The following is a 22,685-nucleotide window of genomic DNA, read 5'->3' as shown; positions in this document are numbered from 1 at the left end:
CTCTGTGACTATCATAGATAAATAAAAATTAAAAAAAAAAAGAAAAGAAAAGTTCTGGTATAGCCATACCATGGAATACAATGCAGCCTTTGAAAAAAGGAAGCTCTTTGTATCCTGTGTATTGTTGAATGTGACACGACAAAAACAATAACAAAAAAGTCAAGGTGCAGAAGAGTATGTCTTGTACACTACCATCTGCAGTCAATAAAGGGTGAGGAGAGGACTTGGGAAGAATATTTTCTGGATGGAAGACAGCTAGAATCTGAGCCAGCTCACTATGAGTCTTCTACAAACTCATTTCTTCAGTCCATGAAAGACCCAGATGATGCTGGCTGGGGAAGTCTGACCCACAAAGTATCCCCCTCTGTCTCTACTCCCGAAAGGGCCAGTGTCTGAAGATTGGATGGAGCCTGTTACACTAGGTCTTCATTCTTCCCCTGTAACTGTTTCTAAAGTTTTCCATTCCTCTGGGAATTTGTGGGCTGAGTAATTTTTTAAATCTTTCTTGCATGAACTAGGCCTTCATCAAAATTCACTGCAACTCATATTCATTTCCATTTCTAGTCCCATTGCTGTCTACAACCAAGCATGATGGATGAGTTGGCTAACATTTTAAAGGCAAGAATGACATCCATCTACCTGTGTATCTATCTACTTGTCTGTCTGTCTATCCATCCACCCTTCCATTTTATCTATCCATTCTTCCATATAACCATCTATCCAGCCTGTCCGACATGAGTGCCTCCACCCTGTTAATTGAGCATATTCTTCACTCTTGCCCGTTCCCCACATCTAAGTGTTATGTATGGGGTGTAAGCAAAAATCCTCAAACTCGGGATCCCTGGGTGGCGCAGCGGTTTGGCGCCTGCCTTTGGCCCAGGGCGCGATCCTGGAGACCCGGGATCGAATCCCACGTCAGGCTCCCGGTGCATGGAGCCTGCTTCTCCCTCTGCCTGTGTCTCTGCCTCTCTCTCTTTCTCTCTGTATGACTATCATAAATAAGTAAAATTAAAAAAAAAAAAAATTAAAAAAAAAAATCCTCAAACTCATTTTTATGATGAATACTAGGTTAACATAAGTAAATCTTGGAAACTTGGGAATTTGCCAGTCCCAAGTTTTTGTTTAATTTACATAACTATTTGCATAGGATTACATATGTTAAGGAAACATCTGTAGTTTTCTTATATATTTAGATGAGATGAATTTTCTCAATATTTGAAGTTACCACTTACTCGTGTCTTCTGGGTCCTTTTTTTTTTTATTTAAGATTTTATATATTTATCCATGAGAGACACAGAGAGATACAGAGAGAGAGGCAGAGACACAGGCAGAGGGAGAAGCAGGCTCCATGCAGGGAGCCCGATGTGGGACTTAATCCCGGGTCTCTAGGATCACGCCCTGGGCTGAAGGCAGCGCTAAACCGCTTAGCCACCCGGGATGCCCCTGGGTCTTTTTTTTTATACTCGCACCAGAGTCCTCCAGTGCAGGGCCCTGAGTGCCATATGCCTCCCCCTTTTCTATGAACCTCACTTTGAGAATACCCTGCCAATAGTATGGTGAGCTGGAGAATGGAAGCAGGATTCCTTCTCATTTCCTTTTCAGACAACCAAGCCCTCCCTAATTAGAGCCGAAGGGTCCTAGAAATTGGGGTCACAATATATTTTCAAATATATGGGGGAAATTTTAGAGAGCAATAGAGTGAAGCAGCTTTACTGAGGAATGTAATGAGTTGTGAAGTCTTCTGGAGAGATGTGGCAACAACATAGACAACCAAGCTCGGTTTTATATATTGATTTTCCTCAGAGTAAGGTCAACCTGTGTACCTAAGATCTCTTAAAGTCACCATTTATAACAGCACTCTTCTCCATCATTCTGGGATGCTTACTTTGAACTCTCAACATGTCCTGATATACCTTAGCCTTTAAAAAACAAGTGAATACATGAATGAGGCATGGCCGGGATTAGGAGGGCAGAATCTCCTCTTCCAAGCATTGTTGTACCCTCATTGAAGAAGTATGTGACTGAATGAGCCATTCATTCAACCAAAATACATTCAGTCCTGTATTGTGCATAGTGGGCAAATGTGCAATTCCCCCCTCTGCCACCTACTAGTCCATTTTTAACAGCATCCTCATTTTTTTTGCAGAATGACTTCTCTCCCGCTGGGGGGTGTTCTTGGTGGGATGGTAAATCCAAGCTCCTATCCTACCACTATCAAAACCAGAGGGCTTGGGACGCCTGGGTGGCTCAGCGGTTGAGCGGTTGAGCGTCTGCCTTAGGCCCAGGGCGTGATCCTGGAGACCGGGGATCGAGTCCCACATTAGGCTCCCTGCATGGAGCCTGCTTCTCCCTCTGCCTGTGTCTCTGCCTCTCTCTCTCTCTCTCATGAATAAATAAATACATAAAATATTTTTAAAAAAAGAATGTATGTAAGACCAAAAGGCTCCCTGAAGGTTTCTTCTGCCACATTTCTCATCTGACTGCTTAGTACAGCATAAAATTTAAGCTCAGCTGATCAGAAGCAGTCTCGCGAAACTCTGAATCTTAAATTGACAACATGAGGATAGAAGAAATTACTCTTTATTTTTCTCAGGTTTGATGCCCTTACAAGATGTTTCTTGGCTAGGAAGCTACCTGTATGGTTCCTGATTTGTAGACCTCTTTTGTTTCAAGCCCTATTCTTTAACCTTCCCATAACTTATATGAGTTCCCCAAACTCTTTCCACCAATTCCCTTCCCCTTGGGTAACCAGAACTGACAATATTGTCAATTTAAAGACATTTTGTTTGTTTCTGGCCACCAAAGAACCTTTAATGAAACATTGTGCCAAGCACTGACTGTATAGCAATTGACAAGGCAGACAAGAATTCTGCCCTCATGAGGCTCATGTATGAGTGGGTAACATAGGTTTACTTAGCACTAAGATAGGAAACCCTAGGGATGCCTAGGTGGCTCAGCGGTTGAGCATTTGCCTTTGGCTCAGGGCGTGATCCCGGGATCTGGGATCTCTTCCCTCCTTAGGCTCCCTGCGGTGAGCCTGATTCTCCCTCTGCCAACGTCTCTGCCTCTATCTCTCTGTGTCTCTCATGAGCAAATAAATAAATCTTTAAGAAATAAAAAAAAAAAAGAAATCCTAGATAAGGGTCACCTGAGTAGCTCAGTAGTTGAGTGTCTGCCTTTGGCTCAGGTTGTGATCCCAGGGTCCTGGGATCGAGTCCTACATTAGGATCCCCTCAGGGAGCCTGCTTCTCCCTTTGCCTATGTCTCTGCCTCTCTCTGTGTGTCTCTCATGAATAAATAAATAAAATCTTAAAAAAAGAAACCCTAGATAAGGAAGTCAGCTATTGCTTTCATATACTCTGTATTGTAGACCATTCATTCATTTACCCATGCATATGATGAATATGTATGGTATCAGATATTCTAAGAATGAATTTAATCCATCTCTTTGTTTTGTCTAATCAACAGAAGTATAACTAGGTCCTTTCTCCATTGCTTCAAACTCATCATGTCCCCTAAATACTTGAGGGTCAGGATGAGAAAGACATCGATTAACCATAGGCTTGAGCCGTCAAAGATACAAGCCTTACCTCCTCTTACCCTTCCAACCACCGACCCTCCCATATTTCTGGGTTCAGGGGAAGTGGACCATCACACATGGTCACCATCACCTTTGGGACTTCTGACAAAACAAGTAAAGATTCAGGTACCAGGCAGGAGCTTCCTCAAACTTGGTCCAGATAAAGTTTAGTACTGTTTAGCATTTTTGGGCTTGCCCACAGGGTGTCTAAGACACAGCAGAGAATAAGAAGACAGAGCCCATACCCTGAAGCTCCAAAGGGGTTTTGTAGATTTTTTGGCTCCTACTTCATACAGAGCATTTACCTGTGATATTGAGAAATGAGATCCTGCCTTGCCAAAGCTGCCCCCTTCCAAACCTAGAATACTCCATGTTGGGCTGGCAAGACTGGGAACCTCAAAACAGCCACCCCAGGCTGGCAACCTCCCAATAACGCTGCCTTGCCGCCCCACCCCCATCTTCCCACCAATGCTGCCTTGCCACCCTACCCTAACTTAGTTTACAAGACCTGTAACCCTTGCCATAATCATAATGCCACCCTGCCCCCATCTTCTCGCTGAAAACTTTTTTTTTCAATGTACAATTTATTTATTTTTATTGGTGTTCAATTTGCCAATGTATAGCATAACACCCAGTGCTCATCCCATCAAGTGCCCCCCTCAGTGCCCGTCACCCATTCACCCCCACCCCCTGCCCTCCTCCCCTTCCACCACCCCTAGTTCGTTTCCCCGAGTTAGGAGTCTTTATGTTCTGTCTCCCTTCCTGATATTTCCCATCATTTCTTTTCCCTTCCTTATATTCCCTTTCACTATTATTCATATTCCCCAAATGAATGAGAACATACACTGTTTGTCCTTCTCCGATTGACTTATTTCACTCAGCATAATCCCCTCCAGTTCCATCCACGTTGAAGCAAATGGTGGGTATTTGTCATTTCTAAAGGCTGAGTAATATTCCATTGTATACATAAACCTCATCTTCTTTATCCATTCATCTTTCCATGGACACCGAGGCTCCGTCCACATTTTGCCTCTTGTGGACATTGCTGCTATAAACATCGGGGTGCAGGTGTTCCGGCGTTTCACTGCACCTGTATCTTTTGGGTAAATCCCCAGCAGTGAAAACTCTTTATAGCCCCCCAACCCCCACCCCGCGGTTTGCCTGGGCATGACTTCCGCCAGCCCGAGACTTCCCCGCTCTCTCCCTCCGCTGTGGGCCGCGGAACCTCGCCCGAGAGCGCGTCCCAGTAAAAGCCTGTTTTGACCAACTTTGGCCTGGCCTCTCTATTCCATTTCACTACCGATTGGATTAAACCTGACACTCCACCTTCAGCTTGACTAAACACTGCATCAGTTCCTGCCTGTGAAGCACTACTCTTCACCGTATCCTCCCTACTTCAATCATTGGCTATTCTAGTGTGTGTATCTGGTCTCCTCAAGTGGATGGTAAAAGCTGCTGGAGGTAGTGACCTATGGATGACATGTCTGAATCTTTCTCTCCATATTATGGCTCAGTGAATACTTGGGGGTGGATTGTTGATTGAAAGCAGCACAAAGGTTCTAGGGTCTCTTTTCTGTAATCATGCAGGCCTGCCTTCACACAACGTCAGCCATTTTGTGGGCCCAGGAAGAGCAAACCAAAGGATGCCCAAAGGACGCTTAGTCAGTGTTTTCCCTAGAATTTCAAATTGTCTAATTTGTGGAAAACCCATGTTTTACTAATTAGTAGGAGGAGTCATGACAGGAATCATGAACTTTTCTATGAAATAATGTTTCTGTTCTTGACAGCATGTCAGGTCATTAGAGACAGGCTGTATATTCATCACTCCAGCAGGAGCAGAACAGTCATGGGCACTTTCACAGCCAAAATGATTCTCCAAGTCAAAGCATTTGCAGAATGTATATATTTATAGATTTGTTCATTATATTGAAGTCCTGTCCCTAAATTTGTTTTCAAATGAAGGTGAAAATATTGTCAGTTCAAAGACATTTTCCGACATTCAAGACACAATTTTTTCATTATTTATGTTAGTCCTTTCACACACATATGCACACTCACACACTCACCTTCTCTTCCAAAAAAGTACACATATAGACCCACAGATAACAATCATTGTGAGATTACCTCAAAAACAAAATTTCGTAGGCAAGGGAACTGACTCTGAGGCAGGTATCTGGAGGCCTAAGGGCCTGCCTACTTTTTTTTTAATGTTACTTCAGATGGTAGAGGGGACTGGGGGGGGGGGGGCAAGGAGCTTCATACCAGTGCCTGGCGCCAGTGCTCTGGTCTATTTTGTAGTCAGCATTAACTCTTGCTTACCGGATCCAATGTGATACTACATCCAATGGGGAGATATGGCAGGTGGGCCATGAAAAGGTGAGAGGTAAGTGGATGTGCGTTGTAAAGAGAAAGTGGTTAAGATTTACTGTGTTTCACTGTATTAGAAAATGCGTAGACTTCATGTAAGTCTCATTTGAACTTTATAATGAATGTACTATTACTGTTATTTCCCTGAGTCTCAACTCTAAGAAGTGACAAAGCTGGGATTTGAACCTAGCTCTGCTGTTGCCCCACCCCACTAGCGGTACCATATGTATTCCCAAGGATTATGGGGGATTTGATTTATGGTATTGAAACCCAAGAGTTCACTTTTCTTTCTCATTGGAAAGGTCCAGTTGTCCATATTTATGTATGTATTCATTCATTTATTGTATAAAGAGTAATATATTCTCTCAATACAATATTCAAAGATATCAAGAGGTAGAGGGTGAAAAGTATGTCTCCCTTCTTCCCAGATACCCAGTTCCCCTTCCTGAAGGCAACCACTGATAATCAGTTGCTTGTGTATCTTTCCAAAATGTTCTTCTCCATACTTCTTGCTACCCAAGGCCAAATGTGAGCAACCTGCCTGGCTAGGAAGGCTCAGTAGCAATATTTGGGAGAGGATTAAGAAGGCCACGCACTATGCTTACCCACAGAGCAAAAAGCAGGCAGAATTCATCCTCAGCGCTCACTCTGTTGCCTCTGGGTGACTCTTTTTCACCTCTATCCCGGCACTGTCCAGTTCACCCTGACTTGTCCTTTCCTCCCTAAGGAGAACCACCATCTTCAAACAGCTCCTGTTCTGTCACATTCCTCAGAACCCTGCTTGCTGTCCCCTCAGGGACTGTCTTGGCTAAGAAATTCATCCCCACTAAGGAGTTCACTGGTGTCTATGGATTGATGAGCCACCCTTTTCACAAAACATGTTTACATGTCAACAAGGGGATTCAATCAAAGAGTGACTTGAATAATGGGGATTTCAGATGCTTTGTCATGACAGGCCAACAGGGTATTTTTTTTCCAGAAGGTATGACCTTGTGACTCTTTCTACGTCCCCTGTGGGTGTCAAGCTCACTGGATATCCGAAAACTTTGGCAGCCTTAAATTATTTCATTCACAGTGCAGTGAGGACCCTGAACTTGATTATTTTCTTTCAGGATGGGACATTTAGAATTTTTGAAACAAAATCTCCAGTACTGTAGACATGCGTCTCATAATATATTATAACCATAGGCTCAAATCTCATCTGGAAAAAGAAAGAAACAGCTATAACAAAGAATAGGAGAAATCTTCTGACTTTAATATCTACTAAATGCTATTTCACTCTGCTCCTTCCAAAATAATATTTAGAATAAAAAGTTGGAGCAGATGACTTCACAAACTCAACATTTTCCCTAATCTGGAGCAGGGGGAGGTGGGTATCTCTGCTGGGAATTATTCAAGAAATCTCTGTTTGTGTGTGGAACTCATTTTGACTTCCACAGGTAATATTCTTCTCACATAATTAGGCACAACTTCGCAACTCAAGGGAGAGAAACAGTAGGGATCTTCATCAAAGTTACCTGCATTAAAGAAAGAAAAAGGACATTCTCAGCAGTGGCACTGGGGACTTCACAGATAATAGAAGCATCAGATAATTTTTACCGAACGAAGGAGTGAATAAGAGGAATTAGGAAGTAAAGGTTGTGGTGTTTTCCTTGGGTAGTTTCTACAGATCCAGAGTAAATTCATTCATCCTGACAGCACCGTTTAGGCAATTACAGGTGCATATGTTCTTCCTGCATTGTTAATAGCAGGCTGTGTTATTCATAGGAACCTTGACCTAGGGAAGGATATTCATGGACAAATGTTGAATGCCTTCAGGAAGGGACCACACAAACTGGTGACACACACATATCCACAGCCCCTGTGAATCAGATATTCTTGCTCAGAAGCCTTAGCTGTTTCTAAAGCCTGAGAGTGCCCAGTGGTACAGAAGGCAAGCTTCACTCTATGCTAATGGAAATTAAGCTGCCTGGCTCTGACTGTCTGTTGGCAACATCCAGACTGCAGATTTAGAACCTCTGGCCCAAGAGGCTAGACTACCTGCCCCACCAGCCAGGTCTTGGTCACAACTTCAGGCCCCTCAGCTCTCTGGATCTATTGCTTGGTACAACAACATTAAAATACTGGGCATGGGGACACCTGGGTGGCTCAGCTGTTGGGAGTCTGCCTTCGGCTCAGGGTGTGATCTTGGAGTCTCAGGATCAGGTCCTGGGATTGAGTCCCACATTGGGCTCCCTGCATGGAACCTGCTTCTCCTTCTGCCTGTGTCTCTGCCTCTTGGTCTGTGTGTGTCTCTCATGAATAAATAAATAAAATCTTTTAAAAAAAATCCTGGGCATAATATTAAAAACAACCCTAAAATCCTGGGCACAGGGGGCTACCATCTCCCCCCTGAGGAAAGACACGTACATTCAAGCCATATATTTGCTAATGAAACAATATCCCTCAGGGACAGCAGAAGAGCCAATACTAATTAACCCTTGCGCAAAACTAGTTCCCTATCAGCTTCAACTATTCTCTACTAAGCAGCTTCCACAACTCCTGCCCTCTGTTATAAGCTATGGCTCCCCCGTGCCTCCACATGAGCAGCAGAGCATATCGGCAAGTTAGCTGGCCAGAGTGATAGACACTTGTGGGCATGGAACGAGTCTTTCCATATGCACCAACTTCCCCATACAGCGAAGGAGCCTGAGACTGCACATAGGCCAATCAAGCCTAAACTAGGAAACAATGCTGCCCCACACAGTCCTGAAGCTGGTAGGCACTTTGGAGATTAACCATCCATCCTAGCATCCTCATGTTGAAGGTAGAGATAATGCAGCTTCGTGTAGGGGAGTGATGTGCCCTAGGTCACAGAGTTAGTGACAGAGCTGGGACTTGAACCAAAGGACCTTAACCTTCATTTTTAAGAATATTTACTTATTATTATTTTTTATCATTTAAGTAATCTCTACACCCAACATGGGGCTTGAACTCATGACCCTGAGATCAAGAGTCCCATGCTCTGCCAATCAAGCTGCCAGGTGTTCCTTGTTGCCTTTATTTTTTTTACTCACCATGCTGATTCCAGATTGGCCACAGCCCTTGGAAATAGAACTGCTGTGTGGAATCAGCATGATGTAAAATACAAGCGGATAAGGCAATTCTACCACCGGCAATGAGAAAGTGTGAGAGTGACTACAGTCAGGCCACCAAAGGTGAGTTCTAGATGTGTGAACTGGAATCTACTTTGGTCCTTAAGAAAGGCAACCAAAGGTTACTGCACCATTGTCCAACTGGAAGTACACAACACAGAGGCATCACAACATAAGTCTGAGTTCCTAAGTCCTTGTTCCCTTTGCCTTTCTCTTCACTTCAGGCCTTTAGATCAATCCTTTCCCTACATTTTTTCCCTCCCAACACCCACCTCCACCTCAACAACTGCCTCTGTACCTAAAAATCTGGCTTCCTGTGGAAGAAGCTGAGCCTCTAAGAGTGTCGTGCAGCACATTTGGTGCTCTTGGTGGTGTGTGATGTGCGCTAGCCTGAGAGCCAGGAAACCTGAATTCTGGCCCTAGTTCTGCTGCTGATGGTGAGTGAGTGGCCATAAGGCATTTTCCTTTCCTCATTTAAGGTTCCTCATCTGGAAAACAAGATCACACTAGACATTGTCTAAGGTTCCTTCTGGGTTTAACCATCTCTGACAACTGTTTTGAATTACACATGAATTTGTTTTGACCTTTAGTCTCTTCCCTCCTGCCTGAGTCTAATAACCCACCAGGTTTGCACATACTAAGTTCACTAGGTTCTTCTATATGCGCTCTCTCAGCCAGGAATGAGCCCAGGTATATATATGCATATGTGCTTTTAGTTTTGAGGAGGAAGGATTTCCCAAGACCATGTATGTGGCCTCACATTAATTCAATATTTCTGGAGTGTAAATGTAGACAATGTAGCTTTTTACTCACCATTTGGAAAGCATATTTCCGAAAGAGTGCATTGTGCAGAGCCTAAAGATTTCAAAGTGGAACTCGTCATAGTTGACTTGAGGGATGGTGTCAACAATTTGTTCTGGAAGGTTTTCTTCAATCTCTCTTGTTTACACCCAACATGTAGCCCACACCTGCTGTCCCTGTCTGAAATGACACCAGAAAAATTGAAACCATAAAACCCATCACATTCTATACTTAACATGGGAGAATTGTATGATGTGTAAATTTTACCTCAATAATCCTATTAAAAAATAAGCTTAATGCACAGAGCATCTGTTCTAGGTACCTCAAGGAGTCAGTTTCTCTATGAAGTTGTGAGAAGTAGATTCATACTGTGATGTGTGATACAGGCAGAGCTAATTCATTTACCAAGGATGCCTGCTCTCCTTAGAGCCTGGCACAGGAACCAGCAGGTTACTGACATTCCCAGCATAAAGGAGGGAGATCTCTGTGCTACTTATAGCATAAAGGAGGGAGATTTCTGTGCTACTTATAAAATCTTCAAGTTCAAACATTTGCCTTCCCTAGAAGAAACAGACTGGGCTTTGCATTGAGGCTGAGAGAAGCCCTCTGAACTGTATGGAAGAGCCTTTTGATACATAGAAAATCAATTTGCCTGGACTGTAGCTATTCTCAGAGGCAGCACCAGGGTTCACCACATCTCCTGCTGTGCAGGATGGTCCATCACTCCATCCAGCAAGGCTTCTCCACTATTGCTCCTTGCTTCCCATATCCATTCAACCCACTGTTGGCTATGGGCCAGAAAGCCCCTGTGACCCAGGGCCTGAAACACAGTAGGGCACTCAATCAACATTCTTTTTAATTGAGTTGAGATTGAGGTGACAGCCAGGACAAGCAATCCAAGGAATCTGGGCCAAAAGAGAAGCTTCACTAAGTTAAAATATGGCCCAAGTCACATTCCTCACTTGACTTCATTCATCTCAGCACAGAAGTACAAATCATTTTCATGATGTGGAAACAGCCTCCACTTTGATACCAATGCTCTCTGAACTCAAGTCAGGAGACAAGTTAATCAGATCAATTGTGTGAAACCTCTAAAATTCAAAACCTTACCCAAACTGGCATCTTACCAGAAGAGTTATCCAGTCGTAACCACCCACAACAGAAGAGTATCTGCCACTGCTCCCGCACACTCTCCTTCATTACGCAGTAAAACATGAAAATGAGGAATCCTAAGTCAAAAGAAGGTCAGTGTGTTTCAGCTTCTTTTGCCAGTGGCCACCAATGCCCAGACCCAGGTCTACTCTTATTACCATAGATACTCCTCCTAAGGAACCCCAGGGCCATTATGGCTTTCTGAGTTCATCTTTCTAGCTTCCCTCTCAAAGGCAGTGATGATAAGAAGGTATGTATCAAGACTTCATATCAACCATAGTTTCCCCCCTGGGCTACTGTCTATCCTAAAGTTTGAGAGAGCAGCCCTGCAATGGTAGTCTACCTCTGAGATGGCTCTCAATGATCCCTGCATCTTGACATTTGTATCTTTGTGTCATCTCCTCCTACACTGTATCAATAGAGTATGGCAGAAGTGATGGCATGTCACTTCCAAGAATAGGTAATAAAAGACATTGTGGCTTCTCTCTATCTATGATTACTCCCTCCAAAGGAATCCAAGTGTTATAACTTGACAACACCATGCAGTCCCGTGGAGAGGCTGACATGGTGAGGAAGTGAGGCTTCCAGTCCACAGCCATGTGACTGAGGCTTCCTGGAAATGGATTCTCCAGAACCAGTCAAGTCTCTACATGAGTACAGCCTTGGCTGACAGCTTGACTGCAACTTCATAAGAGTCTCAGAGCCAGGGGGCACCTGGGAAGCTCAGTCAGTGAAGCATCTGACTCTTGATTTCAGGTCGGGTCTTGATCTCAGGGTCTTGAGATCAAGTCTTGTATTGGGCTCTGACATAGAGCCCACTTAAAAAAAAAAAAGAGTACCTGAGCCAGAACCACCCAGCTAAGTTGCTCCTGAATTCCCAACCCTTAGTAACTGGGTATGATAATAAGTGTTGTTGCTTTAGGCTGCTAAACTTTAGGAATAATTTGTTACACAGCAATAAAAAACTAATACACATGCTCTTTGGCACAATTACACTGTGTGGAATCCATAAATTTGGTGCCTTCATTTCCCACTGCCAACCTTGATTTTGTCCTGAAAGTGGAATAGAGAAGGGCTAAGGGTATCCACCAGCAGTGCTGGCCATTTCTCATTCCCACTCTTTAAAATATCTCCTTGGGAGAAAAAAGTAGGACTTGAGGTTTTCCTGATGGCAAATGCTCTGGAGGGCCAACTGGATCTCCTGAAGTTTGAGGGCGGAATTGGCAGAAATAACTCCCATTAACAAAGCCTTTCTAGGTACCTCAAACTGAAATTCATTTTTCCCACTTCTGAGCTCCGATACCACTCTGTTTCTTATACAGCTTGCTATTTGTGGCCACGGTCTCCGTGTGTTGCCCATTTCTCCACCCAACTGTAAAGTCTTTTCATCTTCGTATCACTTTTCCCTTTGCCTCCAGTTCTATGTGTAGCAGCCCAACAGATGTTTATTGACTTGAATTCCAAGGCACTTGAGACACAAACTCTCACAGTTTTCTGCAACCTTCATTATATCTTTTTGGGCCTCAAAATCTTTCTTTTGGCCCAAGTGTAGTTTGTAACCCTCTGTTCTTTATACAAGGTTCAGCTTGCCTCCTTACTGGCCAGTTGTGCTGAAGTGAATGATTAGTGATGGATCAGAGTGGTCCTAACTCATTGCTAGTTGAGCACAAGTCATTAGTAAATGCCCCCAAAGCTCACTTCAGCTAGGGCATTCGTGGAAGTCAAGAATCTTGGTTGAGGCAGTGAGAGTCTCCTGCCATCCTGCCCCAGTTTGGCTCTTTCTCCTACCAGCACCATATTCAGTTTGGGAGGCTTGGTTTTAAAGTGATGATGACAAATAGAAGTATTCAAGCATAGAGAAGACTTGGAGTGGGAACACAAGGTGAGGAGAGATGGTAGCTATAGTTGCAGATCTGAAAGGCCTGTCATGAAAAGGACAAATTAGGCTTGTTCTGTGTGGTGGCCAGGTTAGAACCAGGAGCAATGGGGTGGGGGGAGCCACAGAATCACCACATGGTAACATATTGCAGCTAGTGTTTACTAAGTAATGACTATATCATAGGCATTGTGCTATTAGTCTCATTTTTATAGATAAGAGACCTCAGAGTCCAAGAAGTCTAGTAAATCTGACCAAGTCACAGGGTTAATATTGAGGTGCCAGTGTCAAGACCAAACATAGGCAGTCCAGCTGGAAAGCTCAAGGTCTTAACCACTGCACTATACATTCTACCCTCAGGAAAGGGTGATCCAGATAAGATGCAGAGCCGATTAGAAGCTACAGTGGTAATCATATTACAATATATCAGTGTATCAAATCAACATGTTGTACGCCTTAAATTCGCACAATGTTAAATGTCAGATATATTTTAATTTAAAAAAGAGAGAAGCTGAATGCTCTGCTTTATAGAATGGTGAGCTCTCTGTCTCTGGAAAGTTTCAGGTAGAGGCATGTGACTTTCTGTCACTTGATGGAAAGTTGGATTGAAAGATCTTGGGTCCCCAGCCCCAGCCCTGAGACTCTCTGATTCCAGGTGGGAGGCAGCAATCTGGAGGCTAAATGGAATGACATGTCTCACTAACTCCCCCGAGGGCTTTATCTCCGTGTAACCAAACAACTGTGGTGATGAATCGAGCAGCGCTCACTCTTTCGGAGCAGCAACCACCTGGAAGGCGGTGCAGCAACCTGGTGAGAGCAAACCCCAGTCTTGGAGCATGTAAAACTCCCCCAGCTTCAGCAGGAACAAGGGGCAACAGTGACAACAAGCACCTATTACCGTTCCTGCATGGAGTTTATTTTGTTCTAAGACTTAAAGGTTATTATGTGAATTCCAATGAGCTGCCTGCCAGCTCTCCTCTGCCTGTCAGCTTTCCCTTTTCTTTCCAATAACAGATTGATTTGCTTACTCACTAGAACATAGGCATGAGGGAAGATGTCAGGTTTTTGTCACCTGCATTTTTATTTGTGCATCCCTCCTTCAGAAATGGCTTATCCTACACAGAATTTTTTCACACCTGACCATAGGGCAACCTCCTTCAGCCAAAATTGCAAACTTGCTATCTGTCTTTTAAATGGCTAATTTGTTCACTTGTTTCATTGCATTCCTGCTCTGAGTGTGCATGCACGTGTGTGTGAGTGTGTATGTGTGTGAGTTGAGTTTGAAACTCAAGGCTCTGCAAACCCCTCTCTGTAAGATGGCACATTCTATCTTGTAAGGCAGGATGAGGAACTAGAAATGCTTGGTGCTTGGTTGACATAAAGCATATCTGACAGACAGAGACAGCTTGGCTCTGTTGATGCTGGATCTGTGGGACTTTGGGGGCTTATTCCTCAGGAGATCCCCAGCTGGATTCTGCTTCTAAGCCATGGAGGCCTCTTGCTTAGATACTACTTCCCCTTTCCACCACAGGAATGGAGCACTTGCTGTTCTGAAGACATTCCTTCTTCCTTTGTAAGTTCTAAACAGCTTTGCTTTCTTGTTCTTTTGTCAGCTTCCCTGTTAGCCCCTCTTTCCAGAGGGTGAGTGTGTTTCTTCTCAGAATTAGTGAATGAACTTATTGCTGAGGAAGAAATCTGCCTGGGCATCTGGTTCCAATCCACTTCTGCACACATCCTACTCCCTGGCATTTGGTCTTTTAGCATTCCAATCAGAATATGCTTGGAAGTATCTGGTGGGGCAGAAAGTTTCAGCTGATACACCTCATTGCTCTAAAATAAGATGGTTTCTTGACATGAGAGCAAAAATTGTGCCTTATTCTAGATTGCTCCCCCATCTCCCTGCAGCACCTTGCAAATGTCTGGCATCGAATAACTGCATACCAATTCACATTCCCCAAGATTCCTCAGGGGCTAATAACCATACAACAAAGTGCTCTGAAGTTTTTAAAATTCGAGGTTCAAATAAATTTTTAAAGGTTTTTTCCTCCCCCAGCAGAATTTCTCAGAGCTTTTACCATGATGATATGTATTGTACCATTTTAAGAATGGGGGAATACAGTTTGCTGCCTTTCCCAAACTTCTTTGACCGTAGAACTCTTCTCTTGCTGGGGCATCCTATGGATCACCAGTGGACTGGAGTCTGGTGAAGAGGTTTATTGAGTGGGTAAATGGTTTGGAGTACTAAGGGAGGCCCTGATTCAATGCACTGCCCAAGTTCACTCATAGCTGCCCCTGTGGCTCAAATGAACTGGGCCAAATTTGAGGACAAGAAGAACACAGAACAGAGTTTGAGACTCTCAGGAAATCATTCTGTATGTCTCCTCCTCTGAAGATTTGTAATAGGCAAAGTCAGATTAAAATGAACATCAACAATTAGTCAGAGGCATATTAACTGGATCCTTCTCTTTTACTTCTCATGACATCTTTGGCCTACCAATCAATTGCCTACCACATTACTATCATTTCCTTCTTTCACCAGAAAATGGGGATTAAATTAAAGAGCTATAGAGACATTAGTTTATGATCATCTAATCCAATCAGTTGTGGTGACTCTTCCAAGGTCAATTTGTAGCAAAACCAAGACTAGAACCTTGGCCTCTTGCCTTGACCCACTGCTCTTTGCTCTTCATCTTCATTTCTTTATGACTCTCCAATTTCCTAGCCTGACTCCTTCCCAAAATATTTGGATCTCTGTCTGATGTAGTCAAAGTCTAGGGGATCAAAAGTTTAGTGTTTTTACTGTCCAGTAATTATTGTGTTCGACTGGATTGCACATTTCAGAATGTCAACATAAGTGCACATCTGTACACTTACGAGCACAATGTGGTGATTCAATGAATACTGTAGAATCACCAGTCAGTGTTTGATACAAATATTGCCGACTAACTGGAGTTGAGTTAGCTCTCTGGGCTGTTCTGTATATCCCAAAGTAAGAGTGAGCTCATTTAATGAAGTCCTAATATCTGGGTAATATTTCCAATGGCTGCCTGTCAATCCATTGATAGTAGAGGCCTCTTGGAGTATCTTTCCCTCCTCTCAATCCCCAAAAGGTAAGATTATTTTCCAAAGCAGCAAAGCTTTCGTGGAGGTTTGGCTAGCCACAGAAGTACAAAGAAGCAGAAGTTACCTTGCAACGTGTTGAAAATGGCAAAAAGATATAAGAAAAAGATCCTCACAGGTCCCCAGGCAAAAAAAGCAAACCCCCAGGTGAGGCCAAGTAAGAATGTCAGGCTCGTTGTGCCTTTAAGGTCATGCAGGATCATCTTCCGCCGGGTCCTGCGGCTTTGGGAGTTCATGGAATTCAGTTGAGCAAGAACAGTGCAGAACATGGAGAGATTCATTAGAAATATGAGGCAAAAATAAGCCACAACTGAGGTGTAAAAGATAGAATCATCTTTAATCCAACAACTGTAAGGGACAAAGAAGAAAAGGCCATTGTGAGATAGATAAACACAAACTCACAGTTTTCAGTCAGACACTCAAGATCACCTTATCAATTTTAGTTCACCTGAGAGCATCTGTTCCTAGAGAGAGGAACTGTCTTTTTTTTTTAAAGATTTTTAAAATGTATTTATTTGAGAGAGAGAGAGAGAGAGAGAGAGAGAGAGAGAGAGAAGCAGTGGGAGGGGGCAGAGAGAGAGGAAAAAGCAGACTCCCCACTGAGCAGGGAGCCCCACGTGGACATGGGGCTCAATCCCAGGACCCCGGGATCATGACCTGAGCCGAAGGCAGATGCTTAGCCATCTGAGCCCCCCAGGTGCCCCAAGAGAGGCGCTGTCTTGACAAGAGTTCACTCACACTCATTAGGGGCAGAGTGGGGCTCAAACCCCAATCCCCTGAGCCTCAGTCCAGGGTTCTTTCTAATACCAGAAATCCTAGAGGAAATGCAGAAACTTCTCCGTCCAATTCCCTAGCAGGCTATTCTGTTCCTCAACAGCATAAGAACAAATTATGTATTTTCCTCCAAAGTGGCTCTCCCCCTACCCCGTCCCACCACTTTACACCTGAGCTTTTGTTTGCAGGATGAATTCTGCTTTGCATGATAAATATCACAGTAAAAGGACATGAGCAATGACTGGCTTTCCTGAATGCTATATCAAACAATGAAGAGATCATCAATGTTAATGATGTATATTTTAAACCTCCCTCTGCAGCCTCAGGTTTGAAAGACAAAAGGCAACACTGACCATTGGACTCTTAATGGCTCTACTGTTTCTATTAAAGAAGAAATATGTGATGATTCATATGAACAAATACTTCATCTAATAGCATTTCCAATTACCAGGGGCATTACCTCTGAGTTTTGAACATGGACAAGCTTAACTAATTTAACTGTGTGTCAATTAGCTGAGACCTCTTTTCCAGAACAAGGAAAAGTCCTTGTGATTATATTGTTTATACTGGTGTGGATACTTTCATGTTTGTGAGTTTGTGTGTGGTTTATGTGTATGTTGGGAGGGAGTGAGGAAAAAAAGCATTTAATTTCCCTAATAGGGATGCCTGGGTGGCTCAGTGGTTGAGTGTCTGCCTTTGGCTCAGGTCATGATCCCAGGGTCCTGGGATCGAGTCCCACATGGGGCTCCCAAAAAGTGAGCCTGCTTCCCCCTCTGCCCATGTCCCTGCCTCTCTGTGTGTGTCTCTCATGAATAAATTTTTTAAAAAATCTTTAATTTACCTAATAAAGTCTAATACTTAGTATTTTCTGAATATCATCTTAAACCTTAAAGGAGGCTATAGAAGACATTTTAAAAGGGGCAGCACTATATGTTTGGATACAGAATCCTGTCTAAGACACATTATTAAGTACCAAACAGTGTATATCTACCATGTGGATGACAGAGTGTACAGGAGAATATCTATACAAGTCTGATTGTTGGTAATAAGAATTTCATCAAGGAAGAGAGATGGCATGGCTGGGGGTTGGGAGCGGGGCTTACTTTTCATCCTCTACCCTTTTGTGTGTTTGAATTTTGTACCACGTGCATGTATTACTTCTTCAAAATATAATTATTTAAAAAAAGCTTTTACAGCACTCTGCCTCTTACTAACCAATTCACATATGAAAGGGCTCTTTTCAGGAGGAGTGGAGTTGGTTCTGTGCTGGTTTTGCTTTTGATCTTGAAGAAGAATCACCAATAGATAGACACTGGGGGCCCTTTAAGTCACAGAACAGGCGAGGAGCAAGGATGGAGGAGGAGATGAGAAGCAAGGGAAGAGAAAATGGAGAGAAAGAAAGGGTAACAATAATTATATAATTAGAAGGCGCCTGCTGGAAAGGACAATATAATTTTGACACCCCAGAAACTGTCATCTCAATGTAAAAGATGGAGGAGTCTGGGGGTCTGTATGTGAGACCTCCTACATTTGATTCTAGTCCAGTAGGAGAGGAAATCTGTAGTTAAAAAAACAACCCAGCTTTAGAGGCAACAATAAAGAGAATGAATCTAAGTAAGTAAAAAATAATCAGAAGCGTGAAAGGAAAGCATGCAGTCTAAAGGACTATATGGTAACTAGCTACATGCCTATAAAAGAAGGTTACGGAAAGGCAAATGGCTACTTCTCTGTGGATGTGGATGAGAGAACCACAGAGATGGGCTTATACATTGGGAAGAAAACAAAAGATGGTAAGCAGGGCATAATTTATAAACTTGTCCAATCACTAAGTTGGACAACCATAGCTAATGTAACATTGTGTGTCAACTGCACTCAAATAAAAATAAAATTTTTTTAAAAAGAATAAAAAGGAGATAAGAGAAAAAGAAGAAAAGAAAAACAACAGGACAACAAAGCTGAACCAATTTACAAAGGAAAGCAGTGGAGTCTTTCAGGGGAGATGGTTGTTGACAGGTAGAAAATGTCTTCCAACTGTCTCCATATTTCCTTACAGTGGTCACTACAACTCCCCCCACATCCTGTAAGCTTTCTAATCATAATCACTGCCAGTTATGTAGCCCTTACCATGGAACAGGCCACATGCTGGGCACTTTATATATGTGATATCATTTTAATATGCATACTACATTGAGAGCAAACATTATTGTCCCCATTTTCCAGGGTAGGAAATGGAAGGAAGAGGTAAAGTAAGTTGTCCAAGGTCACACAGAGCCAAGGTACCTAACAGTTATATGAGTGCACCCATGACTGTGTTTAGGCCAAAAACAATGAGGCTAAGTGTCCCCCTGAGTGGTCGCCAAGACCAAGCTGCAGGTCAGGAACAACCCCCTCCCCGCCCCGCCATTCCGCAGCCCCTGATGGTCAAGAGCATCACCACCTGAGAAGCAGAGATGCCAGTACTTACAATGGAGTCGTTGAGCTCAGCGTTCCATACAGATCTTTTTTCACACTGAGTGTGATTGCCACCATGACCCCTGGGATTCCTAGAGTGGGGAAACAAGCCAAAGGAGTCCCATTAGGAAGCAGGAGAGGTCCTGATCATTGACTGTGGGCCCTGATACACCAAGACGCTGTTTAAATGAGCCACAGATGTGCGGGCATCAAAATACCATTGTTTGCAAAATGTTTGTGAAATTTTCCAAGTTAAACATTTCTAGGAATGCTCCAATCTGCTAAACTAAACAGCATGCCAAAGGCTCCAATACAACGCCCACTGATTATTAAAAATAACTCAAGTGCCAAAAAATCAACTTGGCATTAGAAGTATCTAGTTCATCGGAATACAGGTTCGCATCAAGCATTTCTTCCCAGATGATGGGCTGCCAATTTTTTCTCCTTAGTTCCCAGGATCTTTTTGTCTAGGTCATCTTGGAGGAAAGGCACAGGCAATCAGCTATGGCCTTCAGTGCTTTCTGACAGGGGGGCTGTTTCCACACTCGTTACTAGTTTGACATTTTGACTAGATCGACCAATTAACGACCAGTCAATTCAGCCAGACTATAATAAAGCAATCAGTTTACTCAAAGTGGTCAAACGTGATGTGAGTATAGACACAGGATTTAAAAAATCCAATGTCATGTACATTTGCAAAACTTAAATGATTTCCTTATTTCTAACCAATGTATTTCTCCTAAACTAAGAGCATTGCACCTGCACACATTTTAGGGGTTTCGTAAGGTGCTTTGTGAGGCTGTTCTAAACCCCAGAGTGCCAAGTCTCTTGAAAAATCCTCTGCTGTCCTGTAAATAGGACAGTTCCTTTTGATCTGTATATCACACACTTAGCACAGTGCCTAGCATGATGTAGATATTTACAAAAATATCTGTTGGGGAAAAAAACAGGAACAGACTCATAAAATCAAAGAACAAACAAATGGTTGTGGTGAGAGGAGGGGGATGATGGTGGGGGGGACATGGGTGAAGGGGTGTGGAAGGTATAGGCTTCCAGTTAATGGAATGAGTAAGTCACGAGGATGAAAAGAACGGCATAGGGAATGTCGTGAATGGCACTGTAATAGGACTCTATGGGGACAGGTGGCTGCTCACTGTGATGAGCACAGTATAATGTAGACTTGTCCAACCACTATGTTGTACACCTGAAACTAACATAACATTGAGTATTAACTAGACTTTAATTTTAAAAAATTGCTTTAATCTGTTGGAGGTCAGAAAGGAGGGATGGAGTGAGGTATCACATTTACAGTGGAAGCTGTGAGGCAGTCCCCAAGCTGTGTTTATACTTTGGTAATTAACAAATTAATAAATTATTGATTAGTAAACAAAAAGATCCCTACTGGTTAAAAAAATGTGGACCAATCTACTGCCTTGGACAGAGATTTAAATACAGGAGTAAAACCTTTTCAACAGGTTGCTTTGGCATTAGGAAGACAGAACTTCAAACATAAAGAGATGCTAAGTTTGTTTTCCTTGCAGGTGATTGCATTTGTTTAATATTTAAATGCTCCGAAAGTGCCCATAGCTGGAAAGCTCTGCAGTGGCTCCCTGGTGACCTTGCAGGTAGCCACCTAGGCAGAGCAGGTAAAGGCTTGCCCAGAATCTGATCTGAACTTGGACAGAATTTCCCAGGATCCCACATGAGTTGGAGAAGATCGCGGGCGGGCGTGTGAGGGGTACTCTGAGGCCCTCCCCTACTCGCCTTTCCATCTCCTCCAGGAGGCCATCAGGAGGCAGGTTCTCATCCCTCCCAGGTTCCGAGGAGGTGTGGGGCTTTGCACCCTGCCCCCCTCAGAACAGAGCTCCAGAATACGAAAATGCACAGCCTCGGCTTAGAACAGGCTCTTCAGCGGCAGGGAATCCCTCAACCCTCATGGCAGCTATCTGTTCCCTTTGTTTGGGTGTCATTCTTTTATAGTGTGTGGGACAAGGACTTGGGAGCTGGCACCTCTAGTTACTCTTCCATTCACCATCTCTGTAAGTAAATCAAGTGAACCTGAAAGCGGTTTGTAGCATCCTGACCAGTGGAGCCAGTCAGGCTTGGCCTTGGCTGTAGTGTGTACTTGACACCCCAGCCAGTGTGTGTAGAATGAGATTATCCAAGAGACAAGAAGGAAGCCCTGGGGAACACCACCATTTAAGGAGAGAGTGAAGGAGGAGGAGTCTGAGAAGGAAGTCAAGTAAGAGAGATGAGAAGGGGGAAGGAAAGTCAGCATGGAGTGTTATCTACAGCCCCTTTCCAGTTAGCCATATGTGGGTTATCTGCTTTGGGGATTATTCATGAAGCCTCTTCCACAACATTTTTCAATCTCCCGGTTGACTTGAGACGAGGGCTGCCAGGCACAGGAGGAGTGTACTGACTGCTTTGGGCTCTGTGTTTCTGATGGATTGTAAAGTGTGCTGAAACAATTTTAGATTATGCTCTGCTCGGTGTTTGCCTGTCTCTGGTCCCCACATTAGCATTGGATAATAGCACTGACTGTGGATCCAGGGAAAGCATGTGCTATGTTAATGAACTCATTAAAAGGATGAGTAGCTAATTGGGAAGCTATTGTCTTTACAAAGGCAGTGGAAGAGAAAATCTATCCTCACATGGATCCTATGTGTCCCCTCTTCAGTGTACCTCCTGTATATCCAACACATTCTCTGAACTCAAAATCTGTTTTGAATAGGCAAGGGGTGGGGGCAGGGAGGCACTGAGCTGACCATGTCAGAAATACAGGACAGCAAACCAATGAAACAACATTTAAATGAGGAAATATTCTTGCTGGGTTCCATTCCTGGCTTCTTCCATCGGGGAGCAGTGACAGTGACCACCATGAGGTGTGGTGTGTATCTGGGCGTCTGACCCAGCACCCCTTCACACCTTGCAAGTCCTTTCCCTGTCCCTTCAACAATATGGCCATATCGCAGAGGTCACATGCCCAAACTATGGAGCCAAATCTCTGGTTCAAATCCCAGGTGGGTCATTACTAGCTATGTGCATTTTGGCAAATTACCCAATCTCTCTGCCTCAGTGTCCTCACCATTAAATGGGATTAATGATGAAATTTTCCTCATAGAGACATTGTGAGTGCTGAATAAGTATGCAGAGCACTTAGAGCAGTGTTTGGCACTTGTAAGTGCTACTACACAAGTACTACCATACACGTAAGTATTGGCTGTGATACTACTAAGTATTTGTTGGGGTTCTAACTTCTGTAGAGGGAAGGATAAAATCTGACCGGTTCCTTCCAGTAGTGCTTGCGTTTAACACAGTACACAAGCAGCTGCTCAATAAATATTCGTGGACCCATTCCTCACCATAGAGGTTAAGAGTTGAATTCATAGAGCAATAGAGGCAGAAAAAGAGATGCACACCCAAACAC

At 43.5% G+C, this 22,685-nt stretch overlaps 1 protein-coding gene across 1 annotated transcript in view; it reads right to left on the bottom strand.

The window, feature by feature from the left end:
* Window positions 1-6,289: 6,289 nt before the first annotated feature.
* The window catches only part of ADGRG4 (adhesion G protein-coupled receptor G4), an 85,937-nt gene continuing 69,541 nt past the window's right edge, over window positions 6,290-22,685 (bottom strand). Inside the window, exons 18-22 of the mRNA XM_041740084.1 lie at window positions 19,269-19,347; window positions 16,098-16,378; window positions 11,010-11,111; window positions 9,895-10,062; window positions 6,290-7,464 (exon numbers count right to left, since the gene is read on the bottom strand). Coding sequence (XP_041596018.1) covers window positions 7,337-7,464; window positions 9,895-10,062; window positions 11,010-11,111; window positions 16,098-16,378; window positions 19,269-19,347 — 758 coding nt within the window. The 3' untranslated portion in view covers window positions 6,290-7,336. The remainder of the gene's footprint in view (window positions 7,465-9,894; window positions 10,063-11,009; window positions 11,112-16,097; window positions 16,379-19,268; window positions 19,348-22,685) is intronic.

Source organism: Vulpes lagopus, chromosome X (genome assembly GCF_018345385.1).
Source record: "Vulpes lagopus strain Blue_001 chromosome X, ASM1834538v1, whole genome shotgun sequence".
NCBI lineage: Eukaryota > Metazoa > Chordata > Mammalia > Carnivora > Canidae > Vulpes > Vulpes lagopus.
Note: the sequence above shows the minus strand (reverse complement) of the source record. Positions and strands in the feature narration are given on the sequence as shown.